The sequence below is a fragment of the Sprattus sprattus genome, assembly GCF_963457725.1.
Source record: "Sprattus sprattus genome assembly, chromosome: 5".
Classification (NCBI taxonomy): domain Eukaryota; kingdom Metazoa; phylum Chordata; class Actinopteri; order Clupeiformes; family Clupeidae; genus Sprattus; species Sprattus sprattus.
The window spans coordinates 42,900,592-42,917,344 of NC_137924.1; the positions used below are offsets into that span (position 1 = coordinate 42,900,592).

General features: G+C 44.8%; 1 protein-coding gene across 1 annotated transcript in view; it reads left to right on the forward strand.

Annotated features, from left to right (window-relative positions):
- Positions 1 to 16,753, forward strand: part of fancc (FA complementation group C) — a gene marked incomplete at both ends in the record, with an annotated part of 32,704 nt that overhangs the window by 8,692 nt on the left and 7,259 nt on the right. Inside the window, 6 exon segments of the mRNA XM_080838768.1 lie at positions 14 to 101; positions 670 to 764; positions 14,145 to 14,246; positions 14,524 to 14,588; positions 14,935 to 15,099; positions 15,340 to 15,496. Of these exon segments, the coding sequence (XP_080694894.1) occupies positions 14 to 101; positions 670 to 764; positions 14,145 to 14,246; positions 14,524 to 14,588; positions 14,935 to 15,099; positions 15,340 to 15,496 (672 nt within the window).

A 16,753-nucleotide genomic window follows, 5' to 3' on the forward strand; every position in this document is an offset into this window, starting at 1 on the left:
TGATGTGTTGCAGAGATCCGCGGCGGAGGCGCTGGCGAGTCTTCCCTTTGTGGGTCAGTTGCTGGGGAGGCTCTGCTGGATCCAGTGTGTTACAGCGGATGGTGAGTTTAACGACGGCTCCACGTGAAGGGTGTGTCCCATTTGGCAGAGGAGAGGAACCCTTTCTGCAGGGGGTGCAGGGCTTTTGGACACTGCTCTACCTATAAACCCCCAAAGAGGTCTGATGAGCCTCAAGGCATCGATTGTTGCCCCTAACGCCGTCTCCCCCTCTCCCTCTCCCTCTCTCTCTCTTTTTCTCTCTTTCTCTCTCTTTTTCTCTCTCTTTCTCTCTCTTTCTCCCCCTCTCTCTCCTCCCTCCCCATTTATTTTCCTTTCCATATGTTTTTACACCTCTGCACCGGCACAATAAACAGTACTGTAAGAGAAATGTAGTTTTGTCCTAATTTCAGTTGTCATCTCATCAGTTCGCGTAGATGAGAGTCTACTTTCACTGTCTCATATGACACCTCCTTGATCAGTGCTACTAACACCATCGCACATTTTTGATCATTCATTTTTCTGTGTATTCTTCCAGAGTTTCAATTTGAAAAATTGCTTGGAGTCAGCGCCATTTTAGTGTTCCTCAGTTCCTCTTTGTGCTCTGGTGGTCTTGTTGTTGTGTTTCCTTAGAGGGGAGCGTCGCCCTTGTCTTGCAGTGCCTGTGGAGTTTGTTCAGCCCATCCCCACAGACTGCCATTGAGCTGAAGGCTAACGAATGGATCCAGGTAAGGGAGGCCTTCTTCCTTTCCTTTTCCATGAAGCTGTTTAGCAGCGCCGATCTCCACACTGTCGGATTGACTACTTTGATGGGTATTTGTCAGGACAATACTCGTTGTCTGAATGTTAAACCATGGCATGCCATTTCTCCTGGGGAAACGGATGCACACATGTTTGTCATGAGTAGTGGATTTTGCCAGAATCGCGGGCCCCTCACCAAGTATGTGACATCGAAATAAAACACATGGTCCACACACCATCCACGCTAAACTCATCGAGCAGAAAATCTAAAACCTTCTTGTGAAATTGTTATTCCACCAGTAATCATAGTTCAAGGGCAGTAAATTAGTGGTGATGCTATGAACTAGTGTATTAGTACACATGAAGTGTCAGAACACTGCAATGATTACTGCATTATTTATCCTTCTGTGCAGAATGTTTAGAAAGCCTTGTGTATGTCCTTGCGATGTGTTTGTCCTTGGACTATATTTTGGATGGTACCTTGAGACCATTAAAATGGACGTGACACACCATTCAGTAGTACAGTTATTACACTAATGATGACCAACATTAAAAAAAAGAAACATTTTCATGTTTTTCATGTCGAGCAGTTCTCACACAACCTTGAGCTCTTTAATGGCCTTCGCATAGGTGGTTCACCATAAACAAACAGTTACCTCGCACATATTTGCAAGATTAAATGTGTGTGTATTTTTATTAGTTTTTTTTCTCCCCCCCTTTCATATTATGAAAGACTTGCATAATTAAAGCCAGGCTTTAAAGTAAACTTTAAAGTAAACTTAATTTGCCAGATGTGTGGTGACCTATAGAAGAGAGGAAGCCTGGCTTGGCGGGAGGTGTTGGATCACTATAAAGGACCAAATTCATTTTTTCATCGTTGCATACTGTATCAATATCCTCAGGGGATTTCAGTGGGTGTGTGGGGGTGCAGTGATTAGAAGAATGAACGTGTGGGGAAATTAGATGCTATACGCAGACTCCCTCTTTTTTTTCTCAGGGCGTTAGATTTGGCGCTACTACACGGTGGAATTTTACAGGCCTGGCAGACCTTGTGCCCTGTGCGCCCTACCCTGGCAAGGCCCAGTGTGTGTTTGCGTAGTGTGCAGTTGTGGCGTTGTTGCGATGCTGCTGATTTGTGTTGTTTATTGGGTATGAAACAAGCCGTTTCAATGACTGAGAAGAGACAATAAGTGATGCTCATAGATCCATACTTAACTGTACCCTACCTCTAAACTATCTTATGCATATTGTACATACATGTTTCTTGCATTAATATGAATGAAGATGAACATTTCCCTTCTATACACTTTCTAATGTAGTGGTTTGACCGAGCAAGTACATTCTTCCCGTCGCATGATTATGTGTGGAAATTATGGATGGAAATGAACTGTGGCCTATGAGTACCTTGTGTTATAATGTATTATAAAGTGGCCTAAATGATGTATAATGACCTGACCTGTAACGGACCTGGTCAATTCTGATGTTTTCACTTTTGAGCTGTACTGCTGTCTCTCACGAGAAGAGCTGTAATGCACTCTTCTAACTTTCTGTCACTCAAAAAAACAACTTTCAGCTGTGCACCAGAAATTAAACTGAAATCTTTCTCAATGTGTTTTTGGAAACGCTTCACTGTGACTTTCCCCAAATGTAAATAGCACATGTGTGTTAGGCTTTCCATTGTTTCAGTCTGGTTGTTTAGAACGTTAATATTTTTTTTTTCCCAGCGTGCTATACAAGAAGCCACGAGAAAGCCTCACGCTGTTTTACTACCATATGCGTGTTAGTGTAGCTACAAACTCACAACACTTTTTTTTTCACGTACAGAGGGAACAGTTGAGGCATCGATAGGAAGAAAGGGTGAAGGTATTTAGTAGAACTCAAAATAGTCAAGAAGGAGCACTATCTTAAAGTGTATTGATCCGGTTTCGGATTAAATGATTGAATCTTCTTCATTTTTTTATTCAATCTCAAAAAAGGACTGGATGTGTATTTGACTTGTCATACTGGTGTTTGTGTGATCCTGGTAGCTTGGCTAATCGACCTACTTAGTTTGTACCACAGTATTATATTGGCAGTGTGAATTCATAGGTTTCGCAGAACACATGGAACTCCCTCAAGTTTAACCATCAGAAGCAAAACAGGCATATGTTTCCCCCCTTGTTTTCCCTCTCTCGCTCTTTCTCTCCTCTCTCTCTCTCTCTGAGCCTGTTTTTCACTCTCTGTTGTCTTGCAGCCCAGTGCTTGATGGCTCCTCTCTCTCTCTTTCTGTCTCTCTTCCTCTCTCTCTCTGTCTCTCTCTCTCTCTCTCTCTCTCTGCTAACACATGTTGCTCAGTGGAGCTGGAAGCGTTCCACTTCCCAGCCTGTGTGGTCCCTGTCCGTGAATTCCCAGCAGATGAAGAGTGTTCCGAGACGGTCCGTAATGACTATGTGTGCTCTACATCTTTCACCACTCCTGACATTCCACCCCCAGCTCGCTCTGTGTCAGACTCTGTTTTTTTTTCTCTTTTTTTTTTTTGAAAGATGAGGTATTACTGGCGAAGTGGGCATATTTTTCCTCCCTCTTCCCTCTCGTTGGACACACAGTTTCTGTATCTGGCAGTGTTCTTTCGCTCTCTTCCTCTCACAGTCTCTCTCTCTCTCTCTATCTCTCTCTATCTCTCTCTCTATATATATATCTATGAGAGGATATATATATGTGTGTGTGTGTGTTTGTCTGTCTCTCAGTCCCATATAAACATGTGTACACACACACACACACACACACACACACACACACACACACACACACACACACACACACACACACACACACTTACTTCCAGAGTCTTGTATCAGTTTCCAGTTTGTTTTCCAAGCAGAGGCCTTCTTCTCCTAACCATGCCCACATACAGATGGTAACAGAGTGCTTAACACAAACTAGTCCGATCTCCAAACTCTCTGAACTCTCTCTTTTTTTTTGTCGTATTCACTTTCTGCATTCGCCAAGGGGGATATTTTTTGATTCAAGCACCGCATCCATATGTCTTCGAGTTCGCCTAATTGCCATGTTTAAGGCAATGTGGTACAGCCCCCCCCACCACCACCACCAATCCCCATCCCACCCCCAACCCCATCATTCCATTCTACTCACACATACACACACAAACACACACACACACACACACACACACACACACACACACACACACACACACAAAACAAACAAAACACACACACACACAAAACACACAAAACACACACACACACTTAAAAAAGGGCTTTAAGTGTGAGTTACTGTGTTTTTGCTGCTCAGATGGTAGTAATTGAGCCTCGGTTGGTTCTGTGGAGGACATCCTAACATGCTCTAACCCAACCCACACCGCACGGCCCAACCACAGGGAGCAGTGTTTTCCATCAGGCTCCTCTCCTCCTCTCCTCTTTTTCACCCTAATTCTTCGAGGAAGCGTGCCCATTCGCTCTGCACCGTAAGCACAATTGGGTGTTCTTTTTTCCTTTTTTTTTTAAAGTCTGTAAAAAGACAAGCTTTCAATTAGGAATTTAAATGTACAGTGCTGTTCGTTTTTTTTTTTGTTGGTTTGTTTTGATGTGACTGGTTACGGAATTTGTCACGCTCCAGTCTTATAACCTTGGGCCTAAACTCCGTTTAAGGTCAACGAGTAACAGCCACCCCGCAGTGCCTTTGTTTTCCAGTATCTGATGGAGCAACGTTCCCTTGTTTTCAGCCCGGGTCTAGCGCCGCAGTTCAAAGGCAACCCTGAGAGACCCGTCTCGCTAATCACGTTATCATGCGATTACACAGATCAAGATGACATTCTAATAAAATTGTGACACCGTCACATTAATGAATCATATTACAACATGAGAAATATAAAAGATCCCAAAGGTTTTAAAATTACATATGATGTATATGTAAAGTACTGAATGTATGTACTAAATTGCCTTTGGTGTCTGTCAAATACCTGTATATGTATAATAAGGTGGGGGGGGTCTGTCCGTTTAAAATGCTCCTTTTATTTTCTGTTGCTATGGCACCTATAGTTGCGCACCTGACGGTGTATATGAGGTGCGCGTCTGACTAGGGGCGGCCCTTCTTCCAAAGTTTTGAGTAGGAAGTGTGTGCGTGAGAGTGGCGCCAGCATTTGAATGTTGCAGCCATTGAAATGTAAAAACATTCCAGACGGCAGAAAAAATATATGATCGCGTCTGAGTGTGGAGATCATTACACAGCACTGAACGGCATTTGCGGGAGTCAGGAAGAAGAAGCGTTCATCTGGGGGGATTCATTTACCTGTGATCCGGTGAGACCGAACTTTTTCGTTCCTTTTTTGTGGTGGATATACCCGGCGGGTGCAATTGCTCCTCTTGTTGCCTTTTTTGACGGTGTGCTGGATTATTTGTTTTTTTTGGCTCACGTTGTACCACACCGTGGGAATTACGAGGTACAGGCCTCCTTCCTCGGATCTGCGCCTGAGTTGCGCATGGACATTGCTCTGTTGAGCTAGACTTTTTTGAGTTTATTTTGTGGACTAAGGGCTGGGGAAATGTATGGGGTTTGTGTGTAATTATGATTGTGATAATTTGTGTTGACTAATACAGGGCCTTATGCGCGCGCAATGATCTAAGTTTGGTGTTCCCTTTGTTATTTAGCGTGACTCCGAATAAGGCGGAGCTTTATTTATTTTCGGCAATTCATCCATCTCTTAAAGAACCTCTTGTGCGGTTTTTAGTAACGTTTGTCTTACATAAGAATAGGCAAATTGTTACAGATGGTGGCCAGTACGGGGATGAATTGCTGTTTTGATTTCGTTTATTTTTCTAACATTGCTGTCAACATTATTCTAGACGTCCTGCATTCATTTTGAGTTGAACAATTGCACGGAATATATTAAGATGTCTTTGTGTCTCTTGTATCTATGAGGCATTTATCTGTTGAACTATTTTATTGAATAGCCCTATATTGAGACAGTATGTCACTGTATGTGCATTGCATTATCATTTAACTGTTGTACTGAGTCTTGAATTAAGGCCTCATTATCTGCCATTGCAGTTGCTTTGCTTTATAATTGAAAAACAAATTGCACTAAGTAGGCTTTTTATTTAGTCAGAATAATTCATCCTTAACATTTAAAAATTGAATTGGTGTTGGGAAAACATTAAACAGAGTAGTAAAATTTGCAAACTATAAGACAAAATGGAGCTGGCTGAAATGGGTGCACCGCCCCTTTTGGATTTAGGAGAGTCACAAGAGGAGATAGAAGATGCAGATGGGAGTACCAGGGCCTCAACCCCGAATCCTGGAGAGCATGCTGAAGAACCAAATAGTCGGCCGAGGGGAGATGAATGGGTCACCAGAAGAAATCCTGTTGGGGAAGTGACCTCATTAATTAGTTCTCTTTACCTCTCTGACCCAGAGGAGAATGACGTAAGCACCGCAGAGGAAAATAACACCTCTTACCTCACACTACCTGCTATAACGTCTATCAACACTGAATTAGTTACCATTACCGATAGGTTAAATAGCCTGGAAATAGATTTCACTGATTCTGCTAACAGTGCTTTAAACAGAGAAGCCAATATAAGGAAGTACATTGATAGGAGCCTAGATGTCATAGAACAAAGTACAATTTCAACTCTGAAGCAATTTGAGGAGAAATTGGTTGCGTGCTTGCAACGGAGAGATGAAAAATGGAAGGCAGAACTACAAGGCCTGAAGCGCGCCAGTCTTGCTTCTGTCTCCCGGCCTCTCCATCCACAACATTCATTTAAGGGTCATTCCCTGGCTTCTTATGGCACTCATGCTACTTATGGTGATATTCCAGCCCACCATTCACTCCTTCCTCCTCATGTGTCTCATGGTATCCATACCATCCAAGATTTTTCTGGGGGTAGATCGCACAGCCCTGCTCCTCTTTCTTCCATTCAACCAACAGCTACTGGAGATTCAACATATCTTGTCTCCTCTATGCTTTCTCCTGAAGCAGCCCCTTCCGGTGCTAGGGATTCCCAGTTTCCTGCTCCGCTTACCACACCCAACGTTCAAAGCCAACCTTCTCTCTCAGTACCGGTGACCCAGTCGCAGACACCATTCACTGTGACCGGAACTCAGCCGCTAATGCATTCATTGACCACTAGTACAAGCCTCTCCACACCTGGGGGTGGTGCCTACAGCCAGGTTACTGCCAGGCCTAATGTCGTCTTCTCCAAGCCTCTAATCCGGATGGATTTCCCCACTTTCAATGGATCGGGGGAGGTGTCTGACATTCTTAATTACATTGACCGCTGTGAAACCTTTCTTGAGGTCCGACCATTGGCGGATACTGAAATTATTGGTGCCCTGTCTGGTGTTCTTAAAGGACCAGCCCATAGCTGGTGGAGTGTGGAGAAGAATAAAGTGCATAATTGGCCAGAGTTTAAGGAAGCTTTTCAGGCTGCATTCCTACCTCCTGACTACATTTTAGAGGTAGAAGAGAAGCTTAGGGTCATGGTTCAGTTGCCTGAACAGTGTTTGAGGGATTTTGCGTATGATTACCGTGCTCTTTGTCTCCGGTGGAAGCCGGACATCACAGAGAAAGAGTTGGTGCGTAAGATCCTCAATAACTGTAATCCTAAAATCGCTGGATGTCTAAGAGGCACTGTATCTGACGTGGAACAACTCGTCCGGATTGGTAGCATGGTGGAGAAGGACTGCACCTCATTCAAGGAATACTGGGGGAAGGTGGATCAACAAAAAGCCAAAGAAAAAGACAGGAGTCAAAAGAAGACCCTGGAAAAGGTCAAGAAGCCCGCTGATGTGATAACTGTGGTTAGACAGGTAAATAAGGATCCATTGTCTCTCCTGCATGTTCCAGTTGGCGTGAGAGGGAAGCAGTGCTATGCTGTATTTGATACTGGATGCACTTACTCATTGATGAGACAAAGCATGTGGCTGGAGGTGGCTCGGAAGGAAGAAGAATTGAAGCCATGTGACAACCAAAGCTTTGCCCTCGCAGATGGGAAGACATATGTAGCCATAGGAAAAGCTCAGATCCTGTATGACTGGCATGAGATGATGTGGTCACTTGAAACGTATATCATGGCTGATGTTCATCTGGCATTCCCCATCATTCTGGGATTAGATTTCCTGAGTAAGACCTCTACTGTTATGCATCTGGGTGAACAAACCTATGGGGTGAAAGGGCCTAGGGGGTATACCTTCCATCCGTTCATCTCCCACCCACTTGTGCGTGGGTTGAAGCCGACCACGGAGACCACTTCTAGGGCTACACTGTATGTGGCCGTTCCATCTGTGATGCCTGCTACCCTACCTCCTTCGATAACCGTGGCAGCACCCTCGTTCTCGGATTTTCCCCCAGAGGTCAGAGAATTGCTGCAAGCTTGGCCGCGTGTGTGCTCAGGACAACTGGGGAAGACCACTGTTGAAGTGCACAAGATCTTGACAACAGATGAGGTGCCTGTCCGGTGCAGGGCATATCGCGTTTCCCCTTTCAAGCGTCAGATCATTGCTGATCATGTGGAGCAAATGCTCAAAGACGGCATTATTGAGCCTTCTCAATCTCCTTGGGGTGCTCCAGTGGTGCTAGTAAACAAGCCTGATGGCTCCTTAAGATTCTGCGTTGACTTTCGTCGACTCAACACCAAGACACATGCAGATGCATACCCCATGCCTCTCATACATGATCTCTTGGAGTCTATGCATGGAGCAGCAGTGTTCAGCACCCTGGATTTAAAGTCCGGCTATTGGCAGGTCGTCATGTCCCAAGAAAGCAAGGCCAAGACTGCTGTTATAACTCCAATGGGCCTATACCAATTCAAATCCATGCCGTTTGGTCTTAAGAATGCTGGGGCGACATTTCAGAGGTTGATGGAGAAGGTCCTGGGTGAGCTTAGGGGAGCGATATGCTGTGTCTACATAGATGATGTCATCGTGTATTCAGCCACGCCCCAACAACATCTTAAAGACCTGGACACTGTAATGCGCAAACTCCATGCGGCCAATTTGACCCTAAACCTAAAAAAGTGCGTCTTTTTCCAGCAAGAGCTTAAGTTCCTTGGTCACGTAGTGTCAGGGGAGGGTGTGCAGGTAAACCCCGAGAAGACCGTGGCAGTCACAGCCTATCCAACCCCCACAAACCTCAAAAGCCTGCAGCGCTTCTTAGGTTTAGTGGGATGGTACCACAAGTTTGTGGACCATTTTGCAGACCTGGCAGCCCCACTAAATTACTTGAAGAGGAAAGATGTAAAATGGAACTGGTCAGAGGAATGCCAGGAAAGTTTTGACCAGTTGAAGAATGCGTTGGTGAATGCCCCTATCCTGAGACAGCCAGACCACTCACTTTCTTTTGAGGTCCACACGGATGCTAGTGATGTGGGGTTGGGTGCAGTGCTGGTCCAGAAGACCGATGATGGGGAGGGAGTAATCTCCTATGCCTCCAGGGGTTTGCACAAGGCTGAGTGTAACTACTCAACATCTGAAAAGGAGTGTCTAGCAGTGGTGTGGGCTGTTGAGAAATGGCGACATTACCTCGAGGGTGGCGAGTTCACCGTATACACAGACCATGCTGCTTTGACCTGGGCTTTCAATTGTCCAAAAACCTCCTCACGTCTTACCCGCTGGATCCTGCGGCTCCAACAGTTCCAGTTTAAGGTGCAGTACAGAAAGGGCCTCCACAATATTGTGCCTGATGCCCTATCCAGAGCGGTACCCATACCCTCTTCAGCAGCTACATACGTTGCCATAAACTCTTCCCGCTGTTCTGCTGATCTGCCTTCAACGCTTCCTGAAATCAAGCAGGAACAAGAAAAGGACGCTGAAGTCAGTGATATGGCTAAAGAGGCTACTAAAAGTAGTAGGCCAGACAGGGTGGGATATGAGGTACTGCAGGGGCTCCTGTACCGTCGATCACCTCTGAAAGAGGGGGGTGACAAATATCAATTGGTGGTTCCCAAGTCTCTTGTACCAGCATTCCTTAATTATTTCCATGACCATCCACTGAGTGGGCATCTGGGTAGACTGAAGACCCTCCTCAAGATCCTTGAGGTGGCTTGGTGGCCAGCCGTCCGCTCTGATGTCTGGAACCATGTCAAGGCTTGTACCATCTGCCAGGCATATAAGGCTGTGAATCAAAAGCCAGCGGGGCTCATGCAGCCCACCCCAGCTGAGGACCCCTGGGAGAAGCTGGGAATGGACCTAATGGGCCCATTGCCCCGCAGCAAGAAGGGCAATACTTTCCTTTTCGTAGTTGTGGATTATTTTACCAAGTGGGTGGAAATGTTCCCGCTAAAAGACAGTAAAGCTCACCGGCTGGTGACCATCCTGAAAGATGACATCTTCACCCGTTTTGGAGTTCCTTGTGAGATGGTCTCAGATCGGGGACCTCAGTTCACGGGTCATGAGATGGCTAACCTCTGTAAGACCTGGGGAGTGACACAGAAGTTTACCACCAGTTATCATCCGCAGGCCAACCTCACAGAACGATCAAATCGTACCATCAAAACGATGATCGCTTCTTATGTGGGAGGTCACCATAGGAACTGGGACAAGTGGATTAGGGAATTCCAATTCGCCATAAATGCAGCCTATCACGAGACCACAGGCCATACCCCTTCCGAGCTGGCACTTGGAAGATGCCTGAAAGGTCCGCTGGAGAGGTTGATCAGTATGGCACCAACACCAAATCAAGCTCCATATACCCTATTGGAAAGACAGAAGCAACTCATTGTGGAAGTCAAACAGAGAGTTGGGAAACGCCAGGCCAGACAAGCCAGGTATTATAATGCCCACAGGAGAGGTGTACAACTCCTGGTGGGAGACCTGGTCTGGGTCCGCACTCACCCACTCTCTAAAGCGTCCGAATACTTCTCAGCCAAGCTCGCGCCTAAATGGTCAGGACCAGCTACAGTGTTGAGAAAATTGGGCCCCATTAACTACCTTATACAGGGAAGTGACCAAAACAAGAAGACAGATGTAGTTAATGTGGTCAATCTGAAACCCTACTTTGGGGTTCAACCTCAGGTGCCTCCGGCAGGGGGGGGGGGATCTGTGACACCGTCACATTAATGAATCATATTACAACATGAGAAATATAAAAGATCCCAAAGGTTTTAAAATTACATATGATGTATATGTAAAGTACTGAATGTATGTACTAAATTGCCTTTGGTGTCTGTCAAATACCTGTATATGTATAATAAGGTGGGGGGGGTCTGTCCGTTTAAAATGCTCCTTTTATTTTCTGTTGCTATGGCACCTATAGTTGCGCACCTGACGGTGTATATGAGGTGCGCGTCTGACTAGGGGCGGCCCTTCTTCCAAAGTTTTGAGTAGGAAGTGTGTGCGTGAGAGTGGCGCCAGCATTTGAATGTTGCAGCCATTGAAATGTAAAAACATTCCAGACGGCAGAAAAAATATATGATCGCGTCTGAGTGTGGAGATCATTACACAGCACTGAACGGCATTTGCGGGAGTCAGGAAGAAGAAGCGTTCATCTGGGGGGATTCATTTACCTGTGATCCGGTGAGACCGAACTTTTTCGTTCCTTTTTTGTGGTGGATATACCCGGCGGGTGCAATTGCTCCTCTTGTTGCCTTTTTTGACGGTGTGCTGGATTATTTGTTTTTTTTGGCTCACGTTGTACCACACCGTGGGAATTACGAGGTACAGGCCTCCTTCCTCGGATCTGCGCCTGAGTTGCGCATGGACATTGCTCTGTTGAGCTAGACTTTTTTGAGTTTATTTTGTGGACTAAGGGCTGGGGAAATGTATGGGGTTTGTGTGTAATTATGATTGTGATAATTTGTGTTGACTAATACAGGGCCTTATGCGCGCGCAATGATCTAAGTTTGGTGTTCCCTTTGTTATTTAGCGTGACTCCGAATAAGGCGGAGCTTTATTTATTTTCGGCAATTCATCCATCTCTTAAAGAACCTCTTGTGCGGTTTTTAGTAACGTTTGTCTTACATAAGAATAGGCAAATTGTTACAAAATCATCTGTTTTCGCTTATGAAATTATTTGTAGGGGTTTGGTGCTTTTTACCACACACACAGGCAGCTCCATGATTATTGATTTTCGGGGATCAAGCAAGTCTTTCCAAGAATCTTGAGGGCAAAAGACTTTTAAAGTTGAGGTTGGGTTTCAGAATTTGCTCAACCCATAGGACCTCTGCACTCTGTGTCTTCAATGCCTTTAATCAGGCTTTGCCAATGGGGGATACTTATAGCCCTTACACAGGCTTTGCTAATGGGGGATACTTATAGCCCTTACACAGGCTTTGCCAATGGGGGATACTTAAAGCCCTTACACAGGCTTTGCCAATGGGGGATACTTAAAGCCCTTACACAGGCTTTGCCAATGGGGGATACTTATAGCCCTTACACAGGCTTTGCCAATGGGGGATACTTAAAGCCCTTACACAGGCTTTGCCAATGGGGGATACTTATAGCCCTTACACAGGCTTTGCCAATGGGGGATACTTATAGCCCTTACACAGGCTTTGCCAATGGGGGATACTTATAGCCCTTACACAGGCTTTGCCAATGGGGGATACTTATAGCCCTTACACAGGCTTTGCCAATGGGGGATACTTATAGCCCTTACACAGGCTTTGCCAATGGGGGATACTTATAGCCCTTACACAGGCTTTGCCAATGGGGGATACTTATAGCCCTTACACAGGCTTTGCCAATGGGGGATACTTATAGCCCTTACACAGGCTTTGCCAATGGGGGATACTTATAGCCCTTACACAGGCTTTGCCAATGGGGGATACTTATAGCCCTTACACAGGCTTTGCCAATGGGGGATACTTATAGCCCTTACACAGGCTTTGCCAATGGGGGATACTTATAGCCCTTACACAGGCTTTGCCAATGGGGGATACTTATAGCCCTTACACAGGCTTTGCCAATGGGGGATACTTATAGCCCTTACACAGGCTTTGCCAATGGGGGATACTTATAGCCCTTACACAGGCTTTGCCAATGGGGGATACTTATAGCCCTTACACAGGCTTTGCCAATGGGGGATACTTATAGCCCTTACACAGGCTTTGCCAATGGGGGATACTTAAAGCCCTTACACAGGCTTTGTCACCATACTGTTTATAGCTGATTGCATCCAGATTTGGCCTGATTATCAGAGAGAAGCGTGTGGCATCGCATACGACACGATCGTGGTTAAAGCAAAATCGTTTGAATTCGTGGATGCGTCCCACAAGTTCTGAGAGCTAGATCTTGATCAGGCCAATCAGAGCTCATCCGATTTCAAGATACTTGTGAAAATTAAGACATCGATTATTTCAGAGGACACAACCAAAGAACACTAAGAAATACTTGTTGATGTAAAGTTACTTTGTGTTTTTCTGACCTCAAGTTGTTACCCTAGCAACTTTAATCCGTTAAGTTTTATTCAGTGCTCTTCATTCACTCAAAGACCTTACTAAGCAACATTCATCCTAGTGTGCAGAGAAGCGCAACTCCCATACTCTCCATAGAGAGGTGCTCCGGAGTGTTGTCCACGAGAGACGATGGTCTTGCTGGTCGTTTTTTTCGACTAGGTGATCATCAGGCTGGTGCCATCTCACAGAGGACCATTTTCAGAGCAGGATCACTGATGTGTTTTTAGGTCCTGATAATTAAATCATTTGGTGTAACTTGCTGCATTTCCAGTGATGAGAAGTTTGCTTTGATCTGCGGTGTACCAAAGTCAAATGTTGCGGCAGCTCATTCAGTCAACTGAAAAATATGTTTTTATTGTAGTTTTTTTTTTTAAACATACAACCATACTCAGGTGAACTCAGGTGAAGTGGGAAAGCAACAGCATCAACAGAGTAGGCAGTATGTCACCCAATGAGGTACAGAGAAATAAAGTGGCCTGTTGTTTTCCTTAGGTAATTTACATGCGTTATACTTCGAGCTGTAATTAAATCAAATTGTTGCCTGTTGTGTGATTTACAGATGATATTCTTGAGTTAACGAGTGCAAGACTGTGGATTAAGTGTCAAACGTGCTGTTAATGTGCAGAACTGTGGCATTTGAGTGGAAACAGACTAATTTCCATACCGTTCCAGATGCAACCCTAATTTCTCTGGACCGTTTTAGGATATCAGACTCAATTTCAGTTGGAATTGATTTTTTCCAAGACCTCGGGATTAAGCATTCTGCCTCTCATACAGCCATTTTCTGGTTGTTTGGAGTCCTGTTCGCTGGTCTGTTTTAGTGAAAGCAGATTAATTTCCACGCACAAGCTATAGCCCGATTCCTCCACACCATCACTGGCATTTAATTGCTTCAGCATGCAAGTACAAATGTACCCCCTGAAATGACTGTTGACTGCAGCTGGAAAGTGAAGCTTTCTTTTTCTTCCGCAGAAAACAATGTGTCATTTAGTAACGGACGACGAAGAAGGGTGTTCTTTAAAGAAATGTGTAGGACTGCCCTCAAAAGAGTACAACGTGAACTCTCTCAAAAAGGTACTTTGTTTATTATTTGAAAAAAATGCCTTGTTAATGCTCAGAATAAGCCATTTTTGCATTAGTTTCCTTCCCAGAGATCCCTACTTCAATGGGAATAATACATTCAGTCTTCTCTATATGCCTCTATTAATGGTGTTAATTATCCTCTGATCCTGTAAGTTGTTAACAAGCTTCATTGATGTCCAACAGCACCTGCCTGCATGTTTATTGGCAGAGAGTGGAGAGAGCTCTGGGTTTGGCTGTTTTTCATTATTGATGATGCTTTTTTGTGTAGATGGTGTCCCTTTTGACTGAGGATGTCAACAGAGGCTGCAGTAGTCTCAAGAATCCATCAGAGAGGTGCTGTCTCCTTGCCATGCTCTGAAACCTGTTTCATAGTCTGCGTTGACATACAAGTGGACAGCCGAACATATTGAATGCACCTGTTAATTGTTTTAGTTATCTTGTATAATACTAAATAAAAAATGCATCTATTATCGTAGGCATGTTTGTACTGGATGGAAGAAAGTGTGTGTGTGTGTATGTGTGTGTGTGTGTGTCTGTGTGTGTGTGTGTGGGGGGGGGGAGTGGTGTATGTGTGTTTAAAAATGATACAAATAATACGAATTTTAATAACATTAGTGCTCATAAAATATTTCTAACTAGCTAGTTAGCTCCTGACACTTAACCAATACTATCTGTGAAGGTGCCAGTGTGATGGCATGCACAGTCTGTCGCTGACGTGTGTGTCTTTGGTGACACGGCCTGAAGCGGCCCCTCTGATTGGTGCTCTCCTGAGAAGGCCTGTAACATGTGACCGCGCCCAGCTAAGCGAGGAGTTTGTGGAGGCAGTTTGCACCAGTTTTCTCAAGTAAGTTTAATCACTGGTGCTGAAATCAGAGAACTCTTATGAGGTTGCAACCATTATGTGATAAACATTTGCTTCTCTTTATCCAACGATTTTTGGAAAAAAGATGTTGCTGTAAGTGTATGCATCGGCTTTTGTTTTAATATAATAATAATAATAATAATAATATACTATCCTATTCCATCATTACATTAGCTTTGAAGTGAAGCTTTGAAGATGAATATGTTTTCTCCCTTCTTGCAGTAAGAAGCTGCACCTTGATGTGCAGTCAGCTGTGGCCCTCTGGTGTCATAGCCTGACCAGCCTGGAGAGGGCAGTGTTGAGTTTGTTGCGCTGTGCACTCTCAGGCCCAAGAGTAGACCTACAGAGGCTAGACGAGCAGGTGAACAACTCTCTCCTGGTAAGTTCTGTACACAGCACGACGAGACAGTTCCAGCTTATAATGTTACGTGTGTGTCTTTGTGTTGGTGGGGTCTTGGGATTCCTATACCAAGCTGTTACGAACCGCAATTGAAAATAACTGTAGCCTAATAATATACTGTATATAGACAAGAGAAATATTTGTTTGTGTATGTATTTATTTTGGATATTTAGTAGCTTTCCCACAGACCCATCTGACCGACACTTGGGGATTCTCGGCCCACTTACTGTTTTTATGGCTCCGAGGAACCTTTGATTCACAACAGTGCTTTTTACGCGGTGTTCAAAAAAAACAGGGAAGCAAGTAATTAGTTTCACATTCTTGTTTTCACTTCAAACCTCCTTTCACTGACGTTTTGATCCAATAATAATAAACAGCAACTTCCAAGGGGCCTCTCTGCCAAAGAAAGGGAGGAGAGGAGAGGAGAGGAAAGGAGAGGAGAGGAGAGGAGAGGAGAGGAGAGGAGAGGAGAGGAAAAAAACAGGATGTTTTGGGGATAGAGTAATAGACCCTCCCTGAAGTGGATGAGAGAGTAAGGTATGGGAGGATTATGCTGTGAGACCATCTGTTTTCATTAGGGGCAAGACACACACACACACACACACACACATACAAGCCTTCAAACAATACAAAATATGCCTTGTGGCTTTCGGTTTATTGCATCTGATTATCTGGCTTAGCACTAGAAACAATAGACACATTTAAAAGACGGCTGTCATATTTCCTAGTGTTTTGAACAGGGTGGTGGCCAAGGGAGGGGTACTTGTTTGATTCCCGCAGTGCAGCATGACTGCCACTAGGTGGCACTACCCCCCATTTCTACAATTCATCAGACTCCCTATTGTTTTCCTCAGTAAATCAAACAGGTCAATAAGATGTCATCATACGCTCCAGTATTTTGTCATTATATAACAGCTTTTATTCCATAGCCTTCCACTGTGGTCTCTGCGGAGGGCCACAGTGTAGAGCTCATATCCCAGAACAGCATCCCCCCCCTCTCTCCCTCTTTCTCTCTCTCCATGCTCCATTGCTCTCTCCCCCTCTCTCTCTCTCGCTCTCTCTCTCGCTCTCTCTCTCTCCATGCTCCATTGCTGCCTAGACATTTATGTCCCCTCTGAGGACGGGCTTGTGTTTGGACGCCTTTGCATTAATCCCTAACCGCCTTTTTTCTCCCTTCTCCCCCTCGTCTTTTTCCGCTGGCGTCTTTTGGCGAGTGGTAAATAACTAGGATGCCAT